The sequence below is a fragment of the Taudactylus pleione genome, unplaced genomic scaffold (genome assembly GCF_031769625.1).
Source record: "Taudactylus pleione unplaced genomic scaffold, aTauple2 ptg000642l, whole genome shotgun sequence".
In the NCBI taxonomy this organism is placed as follows: Eukaryota; Metazoa; Chordata; class Amphibia; order Anura; family Myobatrachidae; genus Taudactylus; species Taudactylus pleione.
Window position 1 is genome coordinate 6,079,758 of NW_028285044.1, and position 20,807 is coordinate 6,100,564.

At 46.0% G+C, this 20,807-nt stretch overlaps 1 protein-coding gene across 3 annotated transcripts in view; it reads right to left on the reverse strand.

Annotated features, from left to right (window-relative positions):
* DDX17 (DEAD-box helicase 17) overlaps nt 1-20,807 on the reverse strand; it is a 50,325-nt gene that overhangs the window by 16,072 nt on the left and 13,446 nt on the right. For all 3 annotated transcript variants that reach the window (XM_088455113.1, XM_088455114.1, XM_088455115.1), the window contains exons 3-7: nt 17,505-17,601; nt 17,229-17,362; nt 10,378-10,443; nt 10,149-10,290; nt 6,151-6,311 (exon numbers count right to left, since the gene is read on the reverse strand). In XM_088455113.1, the coding sequence (XP_088311239.1) occupies nt 6,151-6,311; nt 10,149-10,290; nt 10,378-10,443; nt 17,229-17,362; nt 17,505-17,601 (600 nt within the window). The remainder of the gene's footprint in view (nt 1-6,150; nt 6,312-10,148; nt 10,291-10,377; nt 10,444-17,228; nt 17,363-17,504; nt 17,602-20,807) is intronic.

The following is a 20,807-nucleotide window of genomic DNA, read 5'->3' on the forward strand; positions in this document are numbered from 1 at the left end:
CCCAATCCTACAGGGAACTTAGAATAGGGCACACTTATTTGCCGGGCTCCCAGCAGCCTGTATTTCTATAGTTACTTTTATCGGTTTCATTTCACCGCTATGAAGAGGTGCAGCTCTCAGCACTGCTTCCCACTTGAAACTCCTTCAGTGGGATACCCTTTGCTACCTCGGCAGGCAGGGACATCTGATGCAGCTGCACCAAACCAAACCTTGAAGGAGAGGCAGGGCTTTCCTTGGCACCAGGCACTTTCTCACAAGGCAACAATTAGCACGAACACGATTTGGGGTGCCTTTCCATGGTAGTAGCCAACGGTGCTAAGCCTTGGAGGGAGGTGTTGCAACTATAAGCAGAATAGCACCTCTTCCTTAGTGGGCACTCCAGCTGCCTTGAACTACACATCCAAGCATATCTCACCAGTTTTAGCAAGCCCTTACAGCAAAACTGTGGCAGGGAATGCTGAGATGTGTAGTTCCACAGTCACTGGAGTGACATACATTGCCTAACACTGATCTAGAAGAACCAATTTGGGGTAAATCAAGGGCTCAATCTCTCTCTAAATATACCCAGCTCCCCATGTATCCCCAGACAGCAGTGAGAGACCTATCCTGCTGCACTTCCATTGCTGACGCTTGAGGGACTGACACCATAAATCTCGGTGCACTTAGTTAGTGGTCATTCAGTCGATCACAGACATCACTAGATAATCCAGTTTGGGCCTACACCCTGGCCAAAAAGGTGCAGGGGCAGGTTAAGATCTACTACTCATTAAAGACGATAGCATCAGAGTTCTGCCCGTCACAGAAAAGTATGATTCTGAGACTTCCTCACAGGAAAAAGCAATGCACCCAGGTCAAACTGCGCATGCAGTGCACGCGTCTCAGTCGCAACAGAGAAGAGGAATGGGGGTGTGGCAGGCATAACGGGTCTGGGGAGGACGGGGCTGGGTGGGCAAGAGTTCAGGTGGCTGAGGTGACCAGTTAGTTATTTACTCACTCAGATAATTGGATAGCGTGTGTGCAGGAGTGTTACCGTTAAAAAACTTTAACCACTACAGCTGCACACGCCACCTCAATCCCAACCTCCCAGCCATGTGGAAATCATCTGAGAAAGTATACAGAGCTAGAAATTGCTCAGTGTGTACAGATAGGCACCAATCCAATAATCGCTCTGTCAGACTGCAGCATTTATTGGATCAGCAGAATTTCTCTCACAGTGTGTACCACTTACTCAGGGGGGAGGGATAAGAGTTCAGACCAAGTGAACTCTGTAGCTGTAATTTGGTTACACCTTCAATATACAGAGAAAGAACACCAAAGGAAGCATTCTTTAGAAATGCTTTGCAAAACCGTATGCCACCTAATGGTCTACATAGTATCTGACCCGAAAATGGTTGCACCAATCAGCCATTAGGTCTCATGCAACGGAAATGAATATAATGATCACAGTTGGCTGTTATGTCTCAGATATGCACAATAGGAATGGCAGTCCTCACATGGCCATCCTCGATTACTGGATAGAAATACATACTTTTTAAAAATAAACCATCTCTGCATATGCATGTTGTGGGCAACTAGGCTGGCATGAAGAGAATAGGGCAGCAGAAGTGGGCAACTAGCATGGCAGGAAGGTGCTGGAAGAGAAAGCAAACAGGTGAAGAGAAAGAAAAGGAGCAGGGTGGTAGAAATAATGGGTTGGTGAAGACCCCTGCAATGCCAGTTACAATAGCTCATGAACTGGCGAGTGACAGGTTTAAAATACAAGCTCTAAAGAAAGGTCCTGGCGAGTTTGTCTCAACTTTCAAGGCTGTACAGTTTGCATGATTTCATTCACGGACATTCCACCTCAAACCCGTCTCAGTATGTGAGGAGGTAATTTTCACCTGTTAGAAGTTATTCCTAATGCTGGGTTCACACTGGCCGATTTATCGTGTGCGTCGGCCAGTGTATACAGATGATATGTCTGAACGACTTAGTTCACAAACATATTGCATCGGCTGGGCACATGTAAATGCCCAAGTTGTGACATCAGATAGAATGGTGGATCGGCCTTACGGCTGATCAGTCATCCTAGTGTGCACCCATATTTACTCACAACTGCCACACATGTACAAGTACCAGAAGATCAGAGAGGTGTCGGATTCTATCACATCCTAAGTTAGGTTCAAAATCCAAAAGGTAAATTTGAAACACCTTTGTTTGGGTGGACACGATCATTAAAATAGGTAATCAATACCACGGAATGAGAAGAGTCTGTGGTGTCCATTATCATCAAAGATGCTTACATGCATGATTCAGTCTGAGAGGGCCACCAATGTCTCCTCTGATCAGTGGTTTGGTCCTAAAATGACTAATTTAAAGGACCTCCAATTTTACCTGGCTACAGCCATTGAGTATCTGCAGAGAATAAGGCAGACATGACCAAGCAGGGAGGTAATGATCATCCCTTTCTTGGAGATTCTCTTGATCAAACCAGAATGGCAACTCCGCTTCGGGCACATTAGCAGGAAACTGCACAGGTACTGAAGTCCCATGGTTTCACAAGGTGGTTGGTTGAAATATAAAGTGGTTTATACTGAGAAGCTGGTCTTATTAGGTTGTTTTTCAAACAGAAACTTATGTTATGTTCTGAATAAAGGTTGTGTGGGGAATTGATCTGGACTTTGAAGACTGTGCAGCTTGAGTGGTTGCACTTAAGGACAGTTCAGTTCAAACTCATCTCAAAAGTAGGACAAGTCTCAATTTTCACCTGAACACAAAACAGATTTCTCTGTCTCCAAGGATGCAGTGCTAGCTTTGTTGGTTGAATGTCAAAAATTTCAACAGTGGTCACCCTTTGGCTATATGGTACTGAACAACTGGATTGTCATTCTTCATCACTGATTTTAGGGTATGTTGTCTTTGATAGATACCAAGTCTCTGACCAATGACCTAGAGTTAAGGGTGTTAGACGTTATAGTTCAGAGACCACATTTCTTGTAGGGAAAGCCCACATGCGTTCAGTCAGACAACAGCACCTTGATGGCGTACATCATAGAGGCACAAAGAGCTCCCTTGTAAATGAAGACTGATTGGATCACACACTTGGCAAACAAAATGTTCCACAATATTAGCAGTGATTATACCCAGGGTGGAAGACAAATTAACTCAGCAAGCAGTCCCTGCATTTGGGAGGAGAAATTGTCAACAAGGACATCGTCTGCAGTTTGTAGACCAGTAGGGTCAGCCAGACATCATTAAAGCATCTCAGCTGAACTACAAGATGGAGCAGTTTTGCTGAAGGACCATGGACTCAGACACTTCTTAGATGCCCTGACCATGGTATACCTGTTCCCACAGAGACGATGTAGCAGTGAGTTATCGAAAGAATTAAAAAAAAAAGTGCCTTGGATACTGTTGGTGACACTGTACTGGTCAAGAAAATCGTGGTACACAGACATTAGTGTGAAAGAGGATCTATCGTGAAGTATTTCTCCAATGAAAGATCTGCTAATCCAGGGACCATTTTAGCATTAGGGCTTAGTGTGACTGGCATTAATGGTAAGGCAGTTGAAGCCATGATTTTTCAAGGCTAGTAAACCAGTTCCACTAAAACAAAAATTCATCAGGTCTCTTGGTGCAAGATTAGGAAGTTTTCAAATGCTACTTTCCAGATAGCCAATCTCCCACTGTTGCTAGAGTAAGGTTTGGTTAATAGTTGGAAATTGACTTAATTCTAGGTTCAGAACATTCAGCACGTTTTTTTTCCCCACAGAGTAAGCCAGCACTCATACCAGAGGTGCAGACCTTTCTAACAAGGCGTGATGCATTTAAAACAACCATTAAGTTCTCCTTTAGTCCCTTGGAACTTGAAAGCAGTATGGAAGGCGCAATCATTTTGAACAACTGGAGTGTGGATGAACGGTGTGCTCTTTCTTACAGGATTTTGCCATCTCATACTTTATGAGGATAAGGCCATTCTCCATATGAAACTTTACATCCATTTATCAGAGTATAAAGATAAATGTCACATCACTTGATCGTAGGAAGACTGAAGATCTTCTGGTCTACTTCTAAAAGAGGTTGGCCGGCGCCTAAACAGACTATAGCTTTATGAATCATTTTGTTAATTTGTCACACATTTGAGTGGGGGACACTTGTTTCTTTTAACCACGTTAAGGCTCATTCTACTACATCAGAAATAGCATTGTGGATGGCGCGAAGAGCTTCCCCTAAGAAACTGTCGGGCGGCCACATGGTCCTCAGTAGAAACCTTTAGAGGCTCAATGCTTGTGTGTCCAAAAGAGACCAGTTTAGTTTGGGAGGTACTGTGCAACGCAACACTGAGCGTATCGACCTCAACAGTTAGCTCTGGGATGTCACCATGGTACAATTTTTACACCCTAGGTGGCTCTCTGTGGCTTGACTAGAAAAATAACAATTCTTTGTTGGATGGAGATAAAGTAGAGAGGGGATTTTAAAACAGTTTACAGATTTTTAAAGTGCCAAAGAACTTATGGAGAAAGAGTTTGGAATTAAGTGTTGGCCAGCAAAACATGGGCTCTTGGTTGAATCGCTGTGTTGGACGCGCACCTGGTTTTGGTTCACATTAATAGCATGCTACAGTGTTTCATTTAGCATCCAGCAGAAGCCAATTTGGCTATAGGGTGCTCTGCAGCATTAGTGTTGCCAGCACCCTCACTTTAGAGCATCCCCATGGATTTGTAGCATCCTTCATAAGATAAAAGAGAATCGGATGGGGCAACTTAAAGCTCTTCCTTTACATCATGGTTTATGATTTTTGTTCTTGTTGGATACCATTGACTCTCCTCTCCTTCTGTAATCCTGGTAAAATAATGGAAATATTGCATGCCTAATGCTGGGCATACACAGCCAGATAAAACGTCTGTCAGACCGACAGACATTTTATCTGGCCGGCTGCCAGCCGCAGATGTCGCCGGCATACACGGTGAGAGAAATCTCACAGTGTATAGCCCGACATCCGCGCTCCGCCCCCGGGGGAGGAGACATTTCCCTGTTCCTTTCCTTAGGAAGGAACACAGGAAATGTCTGTCGGCTGCGCTGGGCATACACTGCCCGATGCGGCCGACAGTTTACCGGGTAATATCGCAGCGGACGGGCATGCTGGACAAACCAGCATGCCCGACCGAGCAATATTTAACCCTCGGTCGCCCCGCCCACACGCTACAATTATCGCGGCGATTCGCCGATATCGGGCGGATCGTCCCGATAATTGTAGCATGTATGGCCAGCATAAGGCAAACAGCCAATTTATGGTGGGCACTTAGAAAAATAGAAACATGCGATCCTGGGTATAGAAGGAACTGAACGTAAATGTGAAAGTACTAAAGCTCCAGCACTCTCTTCCCCATTGTAGTTCCAGTGTTAATATAGGATTAAAAAACAAAAAGGATTGAACGCCAAGTACAAAAATCCCAATTTTAGCTGTTAGATGGCCCTGTTCTAGTCTTCAATCATATATTTTAAGACGACTCAAAAGATTATGATTTTCTCTATTGAAAACTGGTCTCTTCGAAAAAAATTGTGAAAGATGAATACCCCCCATCTCCAAGCTTTCATGAAGTACCAACCAAACGGCTCCTGTCATTTTTCAAACACAGCCTGTAAAGTGACCGTTAAGCTGGGTACACTCTAGATGATATGTTGTCTGATCTGGTGGATCAAACCGACATACTGGGCACATTGACTAGTGAGTACCCACTATGCACGGGTCCCGCGGATCGTTCATCGTGATCGTTCCATCGGCCTGCATGTGCTGCGTGAGCAAAGGATATATCGGCCAGTGTGCACACCACCTGAAATATCATTCATCGGCAACATCTGGCGTCACATTGGTGGGTCGATAAGTGTGTACTCAGCCTTAGGAGCAGATTGGTTGGTACTTTATCTTTCACAATTTTCTCTCTCTCCAAGGTTTCATGAATACCCCCCATAATCTCAATATAGGATAGATATATTGCTTACTAGGTTATGGATAGCACTCATATGTAGCAAAGCAAGTTTCTGTGGACAACGTCTGGTGTATTATTTGTAATGTTCTATAAAAAAAATAAAATAGTAAAACGCGCGTTTTCCATTCAAGTGATGAAGGTGAGATAAGCACAAAAAAAATAAAAATATGCAATTATGTACCCTGATTTGGTCAACAATCTTGCGGATCTGTGGCTCAAAACCCATATCAAGCATCCTGTCAGCTTCATCTAGCACGAGGTAGGTACAGCGTCTCAAGTTTGTTTTCCCAGCCTCGAGAAAGTCAATAAGTCTTCCAGGAGTGGCAATGCAAATCTCCACACCTTGCAAGAAGATAAAGAAAAAACTAAAATTAGAGCATATACTGTAAGAAAATTAAGTTCCATTGCGCTCTTATTCCCAATATTCACATGAAAGATTTTCAACTTTCAATAAACCCCCCATTAAAAAGAAAAAAAAAAAATTCAAGAGCAACCTTGCATGCTTATTTTTGTCCATAGCATTTCAATAGCCTTTTACATATATAACCAGTTTTATGGTTTTGCAGTAGTAAAAATGTTTAGTTTTAAAATAGGTTTGGTTCCTTATAACATGTTGTGAACAAACAGCATACTGGTCTTGCTGCAATTCCCAGTGGATGCTTTTGAAAGCTGCAGCATTTTGTTTATTACTTTTTACAGGATCAGTCAGCAGCATGGCAGAACCAGATGTTATACTTCTAAACTTAATTTTCTGTGCTGGTTAAATCCTTTTCTCAGAGTCCATTGGGGACACTGGAACCGTGGGCATCGGTGGAGCTGGAGGAGTCTGGGCACCAAGCAGTACAGGCTCCTCCTCCCCTATAGCCCACCCCCTGCCTGCAGCAGTTATTTAATACTAACAAAGCCAAAGGACAGGGAATAGGAGGAAAAGGTTAGGCAAACAGAAGAGAGGCTGGTGAACCCTGTGATTTCCAAGTGTACTGGAAAATAACCCCTAGTAAGCCAGGGGCATAAGGGAGGGCATCCAGTGTCCCCCATGAAAACTGGATTTAGGTGCTTACCTGTTAAATCCTTTTCTCTATCACTCATGAAAGACACTGGAACGGTGGGATATCCCCAAGCTGCCCCACAAACTAGCATAACTAGAGGCGAAAGTGTCAAATCTGTAGAATTTGATAAAGATTTGTGCAGCAGACCACATAACAGCTCGGTAGAATTGTTCCGCAGAGGCACCACCATCTAGTCGCACAGGAAGTGCCTACTGGCAGAGTGGAATGGGCTCTAACTAAGGGCCTGATTCAGACCCGCTCGCGAGCGCATATCGGGTCGGATGGTGGCCCAGTGCGCATGCACGAGACCCGGATAGCGACGGGCAAACCGTCGCTCCGGGTCTCGTACCAAAGGGGGCATGCTGTCGATGTTGAGTGACAGCACGCCCCCTTTGGTGGGCGGGCCGGGGAGTGGCTGCCCAAACGGAGGCTTTCCCATGTGAATGCCTCCGTTTGGGGGCGGCCCCACTGACATCACAAGTGATGTCAGTGGGAGAGATTTCGGCACTGTTTGAGCCGAAATCTCTCTTGGGCTTGCGGCAACGAGACCCTACCACAAGGATCTCATTGCAAGCCCATCTTCCCGGCCGCTCGCTATAGCGCTCTGTCAGAGCGTCCGGCTCTGAATCCAGAACAGGCTTATTCCCCAAATAGTATGACTGCTGGATCACCAAATCGTATCCAACGGACCATAGTTTGCTTGGTAGCCGGCCAACCCTTCTAGTGAAGTTATAGAGAACACAAAGTGAATCCTGCCAGCAAATAATCTTGGTCCTATCCATGTAAATGCCCACACTACGTCCAGCAAGGCCAGGGAGGAACTCGAGTTCCGAGACCTGGTCTCCAGAAAGCGGGTACTACGATTTCTTGATTGATATGAAATTTAGAAACCACTTTTGGAAGGTAACCCAGTCTGATAAGGAGGTCTGGAAGGTCACGATGAAAAATGAGACACAGGGATTTACGCGATAAAGCACTCAAATCAGATCCCCAATGAGACAAAGATTAGACAAGACGAACACAGTCTTCCACGTTATCCAGTTAGGTCTAATGATTCTGGGGGCTCAAAAGGATGTAACTGAAGGGCCCTTAACACGAGAAGTAAATCCCACGGAGCAACTGGGGTAAGGAAGAGAGGATGAATATGTAACGCCCCCTGTAGAAAGGTTTGAACAGCCGGCATGAGAGTGATCTTCCGCTGGAACAAAACCAAAAGAGCAAAACCTTTAAAGGAGGAGAGATGAAGACCTAAGTATAATCTAGCCTTCAAAAAGGCTTATAAGATGGCAACCAGTAGGACTTCTGGATTTTGCATTCAGGAGTAGTACTGGGGGAAGTTTGTGATTGGGATGGTAGGCCGTTATGTATATGTCAAGACGACCCCATGATCCACTAACACCTGGAACATGTCAGGGTGGAGAGACCGTTCTCTTGCATGACCATCTTGACTACTGAGACGTTCCACCTCCCAGTTCTGAACCCCCCGGAATGTAGACTGAGAGCACGGGGAGAAAGCGATCTGCCCAACAGAAATCCTGTTGTCCTCTCACATGGCACCTAGACTTTTGGTGCCTTCCTGGTGGTTGATATATATACACGACTGCGGTCTCGTTGTCTAACTGGACCTTCACCTTGCCTTGAAGAATTGGTTTAGCATGCAAAGAGCACAGTAGATTTCCTGGAGCTCCAGAATGATGATTGTGAGTAGGGATTCCCACACTGTCCATCGACCCTGGAAGGTATGGTGGGAAGTCACGATGCCCCATCCCCTCATGCTTGAATCTGTTGCGAGTAGGATCCATTTTCGTAACTAGGAAGCCCCCCCTTGTTGAAGTCGGAGGGCTGAAGCTACCATAATAGAAAGTGACATACCCCCTGGGACATGGAAAGAAGCAGAGAACACAGATGAATTGTGTGAGAGTTTCCACTTAGAAATAATTTTTAACTGGAGAAGCCTGGAGCGAAGCTGCATTCATTGGTGGTCCGACACCTGTCACTTCCGAAGTAGAGACGGTACCATGCTCTGTAAGGACACAATCTTGTCTCTGGATAGAAAGACTCCATGGGACTTGGAATCCAGCAGAGCTCCCGATGTGACAGAGAAAGGCTGGACTTGCGCCACTTGATAAGCCATACGTGTGTTTAAAGAACCTGTACGGCCAGGTGTTCCTGAAGAACGAGCTACAATGTGCAGGTCATCCAGGTAAAGGGTGACCTGGATCCCTCGAAGACATCATGGACATTACCTTCTTGAATACACAAGGAGCTGTTGATTCCAGGGCCACCATTAATTCCAATTCTGCAAGGCAGTAACATAGCCATAGTGCTTGCCTAGCAACAACAGCTGTAGCCAAAACTTTAGAGAGGAGACAGCAATCAATCACCCAGAGATTCCACCCATCTCTGCAAAGTTTTAGACACCTACATTGAGGAGAGGGCTGTACGGAGAGCTGTGCCTGCATTAGAATGGATTTACGTGAATTTTTAATCTGTGGTGTCTTTGAGAGGCCACATTAGGGATAGAAAGAGTGGTAGATTTCACCAGCCTTGCCAAAGGAGCGTCCACTGGAGGAAGAGATTCCCACTTAGCTCGGTCAGCAGAAGGGTGGGGATAAAAGGTCAAGACTCAATTGGATACCTGAAAGTATTTAGTAGGAGGAGTCCAAGCTTCTGCCAGAAGATTTTCTAGCGGAGCGCAGGAGAGAAATTAAATAGACCTCCTCCTTGCACTTGAAAATAGGTTCCACTGAGGAGCCTCCGACCATCAGAGTGGGATCCCGGTGGAGGGCCAGTTGGCCCACTGGCCGCTCGTTAAAAATGTAAATTATATATACACCTATAGAGACACCAAAGAAAAAACTGGCTGCAGCAAGAAGGGGGTAGAGTATAGAGGAGGAGGTGCATGTCCTGCTTCATACATTACCTCTTGGTGCCCAGACTCCTATCGGTTCTACTGATACACATGGTTCCGGTGTCCCCAATGGATAATAGAGAAACAGGGCATCTAAAAATCTATGTAGTCAGACAAGACCTAATCTAGTGTGCTTTTAAGTTCTGCTTTCACCATAATCAACCTAGTTTAAAAAATATATGTATATTTTCAATCCCCTCAATTACATCTTCTATTTACCTCTCTCCAGATCACGTATCTGTGGACCCTTAGGTGCTCCTCCATAGATGCATGTACTCTTCAAGCGGGATGATTTTCCATAATCATCAGCTACTTGCTGCACTTGCTGAGCCAACTCTCTGGTTGGAGCTAGGACCAAACACTGTAAAAAAAATATTAGTGTCATATGGATTGGACAGCATGATTTCCAAATATTCTGATAAAGCAAAAGAGGTTGCTCTATACGTACAATTGGTCCATCGCCTCGCTCCAGGTAAGGTTGGTGGTTGATGTGTACCATAGCAGGCAGCAAATACTATAAGAAAGAAAAATTATATATTTAGGTCAGTGCTGAGAAAATAATCTTGCAAATAACATGCAGGTATTGGTATATTAAGATCTAAGCTGATTTCCATTGCCCCTACTTCCAGCATGAATAGGAGAGGGAGGAAAACAACAAAACAAAACATTTGACTTCATAACATAAAAAGGAAAAGTAGAGCGTAAAAGGTTTTGTACTCCCTACTTCAACTCTGTGTCAGCCAAACTTCAGCTTAGAAGAGACAATCAATCAAACCTAAGAGAAATTGCCCATAGCATCCAATTAGCTTGTAGCTAGCATTTATCAAATACAGTATATAAATCTATCTGGGATACCCGGCATTGCCCGGGTTGAAGACTGGACCCTGAAGTACACCTGCAGCCTTTGTTTACATCACGGATGGGGAACCTCAGGCCCTGGGGCCGTATAAGGCCCGAAGAATCATTTGGTCTGGCCCTCAGAGCTTTTTTCTGCTAGCCTCATCTGGCTAGCAGGGTGCCCAGAATGGCACCCTGCAGCCAGAATCTATGCAGCAGTGCCACCAGGAGCATCCTTAGGACCCTTTTGACGGTACACCGCTGCACTTACATGTCCCCGAAGCATCCTCAGGATGCTCTGGGGGGTATTGCTGTAATCAACGGCGATTGTGGCCCACCCTGTGTGACGTCACATTGAGGGACCACGGCCTGCACCGGGCCCGCGAATGATGAGAATATAATATATCTCAAAATGGCCCTCAACAGAAAAAAAAGGTTCCCCACCCCTGGTTTACATTGTCCTCACCTAAAAGCCATTCCATTGATCCTGAAAAAGACCTCACTGTTTGCTAACATGCACGCAAACAGTGGCGTAACTTCCGCGGGTGCAAGGGGTGCTGCTATGGTGCCCGGGCTGCCTCTGTGGCCCGCACAAGGAGGGCCGATCCCCCGAGGTGGGCCCTGGTGGTAGCGGTGGATTTGGTGCCAGCCCGCCAGCTGATTACAGCTGGCGCACCGTCAGGCTCCTATAGAGAGACAGCGCTGCAGGTCGCGAGGCAATCAGAGCTTGCTGACCGGCCGCCAATCAGCAGAGGTGGCTCCTGATTAACAGACAGCGGTCGCGAGCCAATGTCTACTGCTGCCTGTCTGTGGGCCAGCTGTAATTAGCTGGAGACCCGGCACCAAATCCACATCTGCTGGCTGCTGATGGCACACAGGGGGAGGAGAGAGGCTGCTGGGGCAGAGCATATTGTGTAAGGCGCATTACTGTGTTGCATAATATGTTATATGGGACACTACTACTGTGTGGCATAATCTGTAAAGGGCCTGAAAGCGCATATCCACTACATGATAAAAATGAACGATTAAGACATCTTATTGTTCATTAATCGTGCAGTGAATATGCTGGCAATGACCAGCGATGCGTGCTCCCGCTGGTCGCAGCTGGCATCGGTCATCACTTGAAAATGCAGCCCAACCTGCAGATATCGACAAGTTATGCATGTTTGGGGATTAGGGAGGGTGCCTGCACTGAACGACATATCGTTCAGTGTGGGCACAATATCCTTTGCACAGTATGATGAACGATTTTGATGTTGTAATCGTACAGTCGTTCTACACTCATGTAGTGAATATGCACCTTTACTGTGTGGTATAATGTGTAAGGGACATTACTGTGTAGTGTAAGGGGCATTACTTTGTTGCATAATGTATAAGGGGCACTACTGTGTATAAGGGGTACTACTGTGTGGCATAACGTGAATAGGCTCTGTGTGGCATAACATGACAGTGCTCTGTGTGGGGGCAAATATATGTTGTTGTTTTTTTTTTTTTCCCTCCTTGGGCCTTTTAAAATCTTGCTATGTGGCCCCCAAAGATCTACTTAAGCACTTGCATGCAAACGCAAAGGGATGACTAATACCCCTTTTCCACTGGTTTGCCGGGTCACACCCGGGATGATGTTCACGTGCCCATCCCGGGAGCAACCCGGCTGAGACCCCTTACAGACAGACGGTAAGACCCGGCACTAGTGCCATGTCAATGACGCCATCAGCGTCACGTGATGAGCCGGCGCTTGGAGGTGATCTCATCTCTAAGCGCCGGCTCTCTCTATGCAGATAACCGGACCCGGGTCGCATCGACCTGCCCCACCCGTTCACACTGCTTCATGATCCAGGTTGAACCCGGCTTGTGACCAGGGCTCAAATGCCAGATCACTTGACACGGCTTATATCAGCCCTGCCCTTTCACACAGCAAAATAACCCGGGTTTTGCGCGCTCAAGTGCAAAAACTCGGGATATTGCTGGCAGTGGAAAAGGGGTATAGTATATATGGTCACTTTAAAACGGACTTAGGGCCTGATTCAGAGCCGCTCGCGCTGTGTGTTCGCAAGCGGCCCGATGTGTACGCGCATGCGCACGCTTCGTTCTGCGCTTGCGTGAACTACACACTGCGATCACAACCCTCTCGCTCGCCCAGCAAAGGCAGCCCAATGAGTGACAGGAGAGGCCGTTTGTGGGCGGTAACAGGGGCAGGACACTAATAACTGGGGGGTTGATGCGAACGTGCCTGAGTGTTTCAACGCCGTTTTAGAGGTGTGCATAAACAACAGGCAGCGTCATAGTACACGTCACTTGCCATTTTTTTTACACTGATTTCCTCGCAATGCTTGCGGTAGGGTGAAGCCACCTCAAGCACTGCGTTCACATCCGATGGTGCACTTTGTTCCAATGTTTTAATACACTTCCTGGAGATGACGTGTGCTGGTGGGCGGCTCTGCCTGTGCGATTGGGCGTACGAATACACAAAGTGGCCACTCGCTAAGACATGGTGGGCGTGCTTATGCCTTGGCGAGCGATCGCTTCCCGTGGCGTCACTGACAAATTTGCGTACGCATCTAGCGAGCGTACGCAGATAGTGAACGGGTCTGAATCAGGCCCTTAGTCTGGATTTGATAAGAACTTGCATGAGTCAAAGTTTAACACTGGCTCAGACAGTGGATACTTCTGCAGCTTTCACACAGATTTTTGGCAGACTGTCAATTTCCACTGGAGCCAGCCCCGGAACCTGTGTAATTTAAGAGTGTCCTCATATTTAGGGATTGTATGACAGTGTGTGGCTCTGACGAAGTTCAAACCTAGGCAAAAACCTAATCTTGGTCAAACTACATCACCAAGCCAAATTTGGTGGAGCTAGGTCCAAAACTCTGGCCGTGCATAAAGGACAAAACAGACAGACAAGTTTTCTCACTTATTATATACAGTAAATGATAGGAAGAAGCTGTCTGATGGCTATGGAAACCTCCACTTTTTAGAAGGCTTTCCCCGATTGCCTAAATAATTTAAATAGGGAGCTGCCAACTATATAGGGGAACAATGTACAGAGAATCTGGGAGAGGACTGAGTAATAGCATGGCACCGCTGGTCTACAGATGTGTCCGCATACACCTAGTCTCAACACACCATGCAGAGCACGAAGCCTGGCGTGAGTGAGATGCCAAGTCCCATGCAATTCAGCTTGCACAAAGCGTATTTTTGGGAAGAAAATGCGTCTTCGTCACAACGCAACAACCTGCTTCAAGACATTGCACGGATTAATTTGAGGCAACACTTCTATATTTGCGTGCGTCTGAGTCTGTATACGAAGCACAATGTAACTTGGCATAAAAAAAAGTAGCGGGGAAGGGGGGGTTAGGGACTTGGGAGAGAGGTTAGGGTTAGGCACCCCTAAGGAGGGTTAGGGGGGTTGGTTAGGTTAGTTTACACTTACCTTAGGGACGAGTGGGATTTCCAGCGCTGTCGGGCTTCCGCTGCCGGGCTCTGCTGTTTTGTCAGGCTGCCGCAGCCGGGAATCGACCTGCCGGTCATGTGGCAGCCGGGATCCCATACCGAATGCGAGGAAACAGCTCAGCAAAGCCAGACCTCAGCGGAAATGCGCGCTGAGCTGAGCCGCTAAACAGGGAAGGCTGCCTCCCCTGGCTGACAATTAACCCCCGGGACCCTGGCTCCCTCACCAACTACAAGTCCCTGGGTCTAGTGGAGCGCAGGGCCTGCTTCCACAGACAGCACCTCCAGAGACCGAAGGTAGGACTGCTAACATGCGGGTCACCGCTACTTTTATCTGTCCCCGTACGTCCAGCCGCAGTCCGGGATATCCCGCGGGGCCCGGCTACAACAGATCCCGGGGTCCCGCCGATATCCCCAGATCGGTACTGGCGTTGCGGCGCCGGCGGAGTGACGGAGCGGCAGCGCAGACATCCTATGGACATTCTGGTGCTGTGCGCTCTGTAGAAAAAAAAAAAAAAAAACTACCAAATCATAAAATAAAATCAGCTTTGTGGCTGCTAAACAGCCCCGTGTTAACAGTGACCCGACTCAGGACGAGCACCAAGTATAACTGAGGTGCCTCTGGCTCGGGGGCGGGGTATAGGGAGGATGGACCAGTGCATCCTGGGAGCAAAAGCTTTAACTGCGTGGTGCCCAGGATCCAGATCCAACCTACACCCCAAGGTCTCCCTGTGGAGCCTATGGACCCTGAAGAAGAAAGAAAGTTTTAACGGAGTACAAAACTAAGGTTTTATTATGTGCTGCACTGGTGTGCACAGGAATAGTGGAATTGAATGAAGCAGTCCACAACACAAGAATGGGTAAAAACAAAAAGATCTGATTCAGTATAGAAGCCATTAAAGAACGCAGCTAGCAACAATATGTACCTACAGTAAAAGCCCCTACACACTACACAATATCTTGAGCAATTTGGCTGATTCCGACGGATCGGAACGACAAATCTTTCATACCGTCCAGTGTGTACACTCTATCACACTGTGCACGTTCCCACGGGTCGTTGGTCATATCTTCAGATATTTTGTACATGCAGGAAGATCTGTTAATTTCGTTACCGATCCCCCTCTTCCGAACGACATGTTGTTCCGACGTGGACGATGTGGCCTTCACTTGAAAGGCATTCCCTGGACACTCTCCTCAGACCTTCTTCATGCTGGTGATTTTAGCATGAGCAGGTATTAATGACACAGATGCATGCACAGATCAGTGTATACATCTGTGTAAAAGCTTGTAAAATGTTAAAAACAAAATTACTAAAAGCACGACCAGCACCGGACTGTTCAGAGCCTGGTCTAGTTGTGTAAATACGGAGGACAAAATACGTAGGGTTCCCAGCATTGACTTCAATGGTGATAACCGCTATGTAACCTTTAGTAACCTAGCGGTTCTCATCATTGAAGTCAATCGTGGGAACTTTTCATTGGCTAAGAGAGGCGGAGGCTCTGGATAGGGGGACCCCTTTTTATTGGGGGGTCCCCTCCTCCCCAGCTTGAGCTGACTAGCGGTCAGGTGTAATGCTTTGGCCGGGGAACCTGGTGAAAGGGTTCTCCTGGCTGTGGAATTAAACCCCCACTAGAAAGTCTGGTGCTGGTTATGTAAAATATAGGGGACCCCTACTCATTTTGTCCCCTGTATTTCGAAAACCAGGACCGGCTCACCGAGACCAGTATTGGTTGTAATAAATACAGGGGACCCCTACGTCTTTGACCCCCGTATTTACACAACCAGGACTGGCTCTGAAAAGTCCGGTGCTGGTTGTGCTTTTAGGGGTGATGGCCACCTCATTTTATTTTAACACTTTACGCTTTTTACACACAGATGCATACACGGATCTCACCGATCAACGCATGCATCTGTGTCATAGTAAGGCCATAATTTAAATTTAACAGAAATCTTTAAGATGGTCGTCACGTGTTTTGGTAAGTAAATGACATATCGATTTGGAAATAGTTAGCGATGTGCAATATATCGTGTGGTCGTTGGTAAGATTGAACAGCGTATATGCACTATATTATTTGTCCGAGAGTTCCATGGAGTTCAAGGGAAATCGTTGATGACATTACATCGTTTGCAAGTAGTCGAATGTGTACCCAGCTTAAGACATCAGATGCCACTGATAGATTTTATAAAGCTTGGTGGAGGAGCAACATAACACTGCACAGCTGTTCAACAGAAGCAAGATTTCTGAAGGCCCAGAATGTACAGATGGGTCAGGCTCGTTGCCAAGTATAAGACATACAAATAATTCTCAATAATATATATATGTAAAAGGTCCCATAGATTGACTAAACTTGAATGTTAATAAGTAATTGCAACTATTGTACTCGCCAGGCATTCTTGTCAAAATAGGCAAACTGCAACATCCTTAAATAGGATTGAAAAAAATAAAAATAAATTACTAGCAGGAAAACTGCCATCAATAGAAAAATATAGAATGTCATAATAAAACTTTATTTTAATTATCTACACTTTGGAGAGGTTCCAGAAAATGGAACACACATATATCCACATTCTTTATTTAGTTATTGGCATGGAGTGCATAATTTCAGTTGCATGTAACACCACAAAACAAAGAATTGATGTACAGTAGGACAGCAATGTCTGCCAAGATTCGTAATTAATGCAGCACCTTGCGTTCCTGTTATGTCCAGTCATCCAACGCTAAAAGCTGTGTGCCTTCCAGCTGTGCAAATGCTGCAGTGTGGAGAAGATCTTCAGATCACATTATCGTATTGGTCCCTTCAAAATGGACAACCCCTTTAAGTGTATTTCAAAAACCCATATATTTATAAAATAAATTCCCCTTAAATTCCTTTTTAAAGTACAGTGAGGTCAAGGGAAGGTTGATCCATCTATCACAAGGGATAATTAAATCGAAAAAGGAAGAGTGCTTTGTGGTGTGCATGAAATAATGCTACAACGCTTCATTCATTTTTAAGGACAATTAAAGTTACATACCGCAAGTGTTTTACCAGATCCAGTCTGTGCAATGCCTACCATGTCCCGACCACTCAAGGCAAGAGGGAAGCCCTGGCACTGGATAGGTGTAGGTTCCTTGAATCGCTGATCCATAAGAACATCCATTACATACTCTGCAGTATCATTAAAAAACAAATATTATATATATAAAATGTCACTGAAAAGCAGACTATTTACTTATTTATTAAAAAAACAAACAAGAAATTTGTGATGCGCTTAAAATAAACAACAACAACACAGACTTAAGCAACTTACGAGGAAAATTGGCCTGTTGGAAACCATACACAGGTTTTGGACAGTTCAATCCTCGGACAGTAATTTCTTTCTTTCTACGTAGTTCTTCCACTTCATGCTATGCAGAGAGAGCAAAAATAGGCACAGATTTACAAAGACAGACCAATTTTTATGCAAGATTTCTGCAATTAAGATGTAACCGGTGCATGAAAGTATTAAATTTACACAGCAAACCACCACAATTTCTTAATTTTCTTAGTTAAATTAAGGGCCTGATTCAGAGCCGGACGCTCTGACCAGAGCGCTCGCTCTGAATCAGGGCCCTCCTACCTAAACTTGGAGTGGCCTCCTGGCTGCTCGCATAGCTGTGGGTGACCACCCACAGCATATGCGAGCGGTCAAAAAGATGGTTGCGATGGTCAAGACCATCGTGACCATCAGGCTTGCGACGAGACCCTGCGGTAGGGTCTCGGTGACCGCAAGCCCTGGAGTGATTTTGGCTCTATCAGAGCCAAAATCACTCCCACTGACATCACTAGTGATGTCAGTGGGGCCGGACCCAGACGGTAGGCGTTCACATGGGAACGCCTCCGTCTGGCAGCCACGCCCCCGGCACGCCCACCAAAGGGGGCGTGCTGTCAATCAACATCGACAGCACGCCCCCTTTGGTGCGAGACCCATAACGACGGCTACCCCGTCGTTATTCGGGTCTCGCGCATGCGCACGACAGAGCTCCCTCCGTCGTGCGCATGCGCACTAGGGCACCATCGACCCGCTTGCGAGTGCTCAGCGCTCGCGAGCGGGTCTGAATCAGGCCCTACGTTTGTAATGCCATGGACATAATCAAGTATAATGTGTAGTGATGATGCAGGTTATGTGTTCTAGGTACGGCATTGTGAATTCCAGCAACACACCCTTTGTGCCACCATTGGTGAAAGCAGAAAAACACATGGGGGTCAATTCAATTAGACTTGAATAACATTACCGCCAGACTCACGGATTTTTGCTTGCAGCCTTATAGGGCAGCAAATAAAACTCTACGAGATCGAGCCGCTAGTTGTGGTGCCATTGGCGGCGTTTCAACGCTCTCGAATCTTATTGATTTTATCCAATGACGTCAAGCTACCATGTGTATGGATTATGGAAGATCCAATCGTATATCCCATTTTTGGAACTGCCCCCATATACAAATCAGTATACAGTATCTGACATTCAGGGGTATTCAATATGGGTGCGATAACATAGATTTTGCGTTAATATCGCAATTATGACGTCATTATCGCATGTTTTACTTTTACACCCTATTCAATTTCAAAGACTTATCGCAGTTTTGACAAGTCTTTGATAAAAAACGGTGACAAGTTTTCACCATTGAATAGGTGTCGAAAAAAAGTGCAGAATTGGGGTTATAGGGTAGAGGCTTAAAAAAAATAGCCTGCACCCCTGAGAATGACATTTAAAAAAAGAACTGTGTCAAAAAAAGTTAAAAAAAAAAAATAGGGACACCCCAAAAAATGAACTTAAAAATTGGGGTGAAAAAAAAAATAAATGGGAAAAATTGTTAAACAATAGGGAAATAGGTTCAGGGCTATTCTGCAAGTATGCGGCAGGTGTTTTGAAGAATAGAATTATAGCGGCAGGTGCACAAATGCAGAATTTTTAAAAACTTACTTTAGGGACATCAAAATATGCTAGTACCCATTTTCATGTACCCCAAATTTGATGGGACCACTTAAAAACACGAAAAAAATAACCTAAGTGCTCTTCTGCATCATTTCTTCAATGTCGGGAAAAAAACACCTGCTGCGGCTATTTAAATCCCCGACTTTCAATTAAAGGCTAAAACGGGGGTACCCATAGTGTTCCCCCATGTTTTTACAACTTTAGGGGGGTCTTACAATTATTTTAAGGAAAAATTCGTAACTTTACGCAAATCCAACTTCGGAGTTTCCCATTTTCGTTATATTTATATTGAATACGGGGATAAGCGGGAGCGCGCACCAGACTTAACGCAGAAAAAAACAAGAGATATGGTAAGAACTTACCTTTGTTATCTCTGTTTCTACGAAGTCCATAGGGTCCACAGGGTTGACCTTGGGGTATAGGTTGGGAACCAAATCCGGGCACCACGCAGTTAAAGCTTTTAGCTCCCAGGATGCACTTGGGTCCACTCTCCCTATAACCCCACCCCCAAGCCAGAGGCACCTCAGTTTGTAAGTAGCCAAAGGCCGGAGGAGGAGAGAAAAAGAGAGAGAAACCTGGAACACTCAATAACCATACTCACAGAAATGGGAGACGGAAAACCAGTGACCAGCCACACAGCCCATATGAAGCCAGGTGCGTCAGGGCGGACGCCCTGTGGACCCTATGGACTTCGTAGAAACAGAGATAACAAAGGTAAGTTCTTACCATATCTGTTGTTTTCTACTTCAGGGTCCATAGGGGGTCGACAGGGTTGACCTTGGGGATGTCCCAAAGCATTTCAACCAAGGGTGGGGACGCTCCTGTGCTGAGAGGAGAATCCGTTGCCAAAAAGGAAGCATCCTGAGAGGCAAAGGAAACCAATGCCTAGAAGCTTAAAAAGGTGTGGACAGAAGACCACGTGGCCGCCTAGTAAGGCAACACAGCCAAAGCGCCACAGCGAGCCGCCCACGACGGTTACATGGCCCGAGAAAAAACAAGCATCAACAACAGAAAGGCCTACCCATGGGTAGGCCCCTGAAGAAGACATACGAGGCCATCCAGCCAACATCTGGCTATAGGCCGGCCATCCTTTCCTGTTAAAACCAGAAATCTCAGACCACCAATAAGGAGTCCGATTTCCGTAAGGAACCTGAACGGATCACATAAATCCACAGAGGCCCGGACCACAGTCAATGAGGCCACACCAGCCGAGAGGACTGGAGACTGAATGGCCGTACCATAAGTTCCAGAATAATATGGAACCTAAAAATCACTAAGAAGAAACACAGGGTGAGAGCAACTCACACCCTGACATGATGCCCTCCAGAAGAGAAAGCCACATGAGAACGCTCCCAATTCCGACACTCACCTGGTTGATATAAACACCCTGAGAGAATGAGAGAGAGCCAAAGCAATAGACCATGTAATGGCTATCACAACCAGCTGTTCCATGGACTGTCCCCAGAGGGAACGAAGAACCACTACTCACTCCCAAGGAGTCCCTAGGGAGGACAAATGGAGGCATATTCCAGAAAACACTCCAAAGGATGAACTGGATACCAGAGCGAAGCAATTCCATATCTTAATCATACTGACAGTGTAGAGATCCGCACTGTCAGGAAGGCCAGGCCGAGGGTGCAA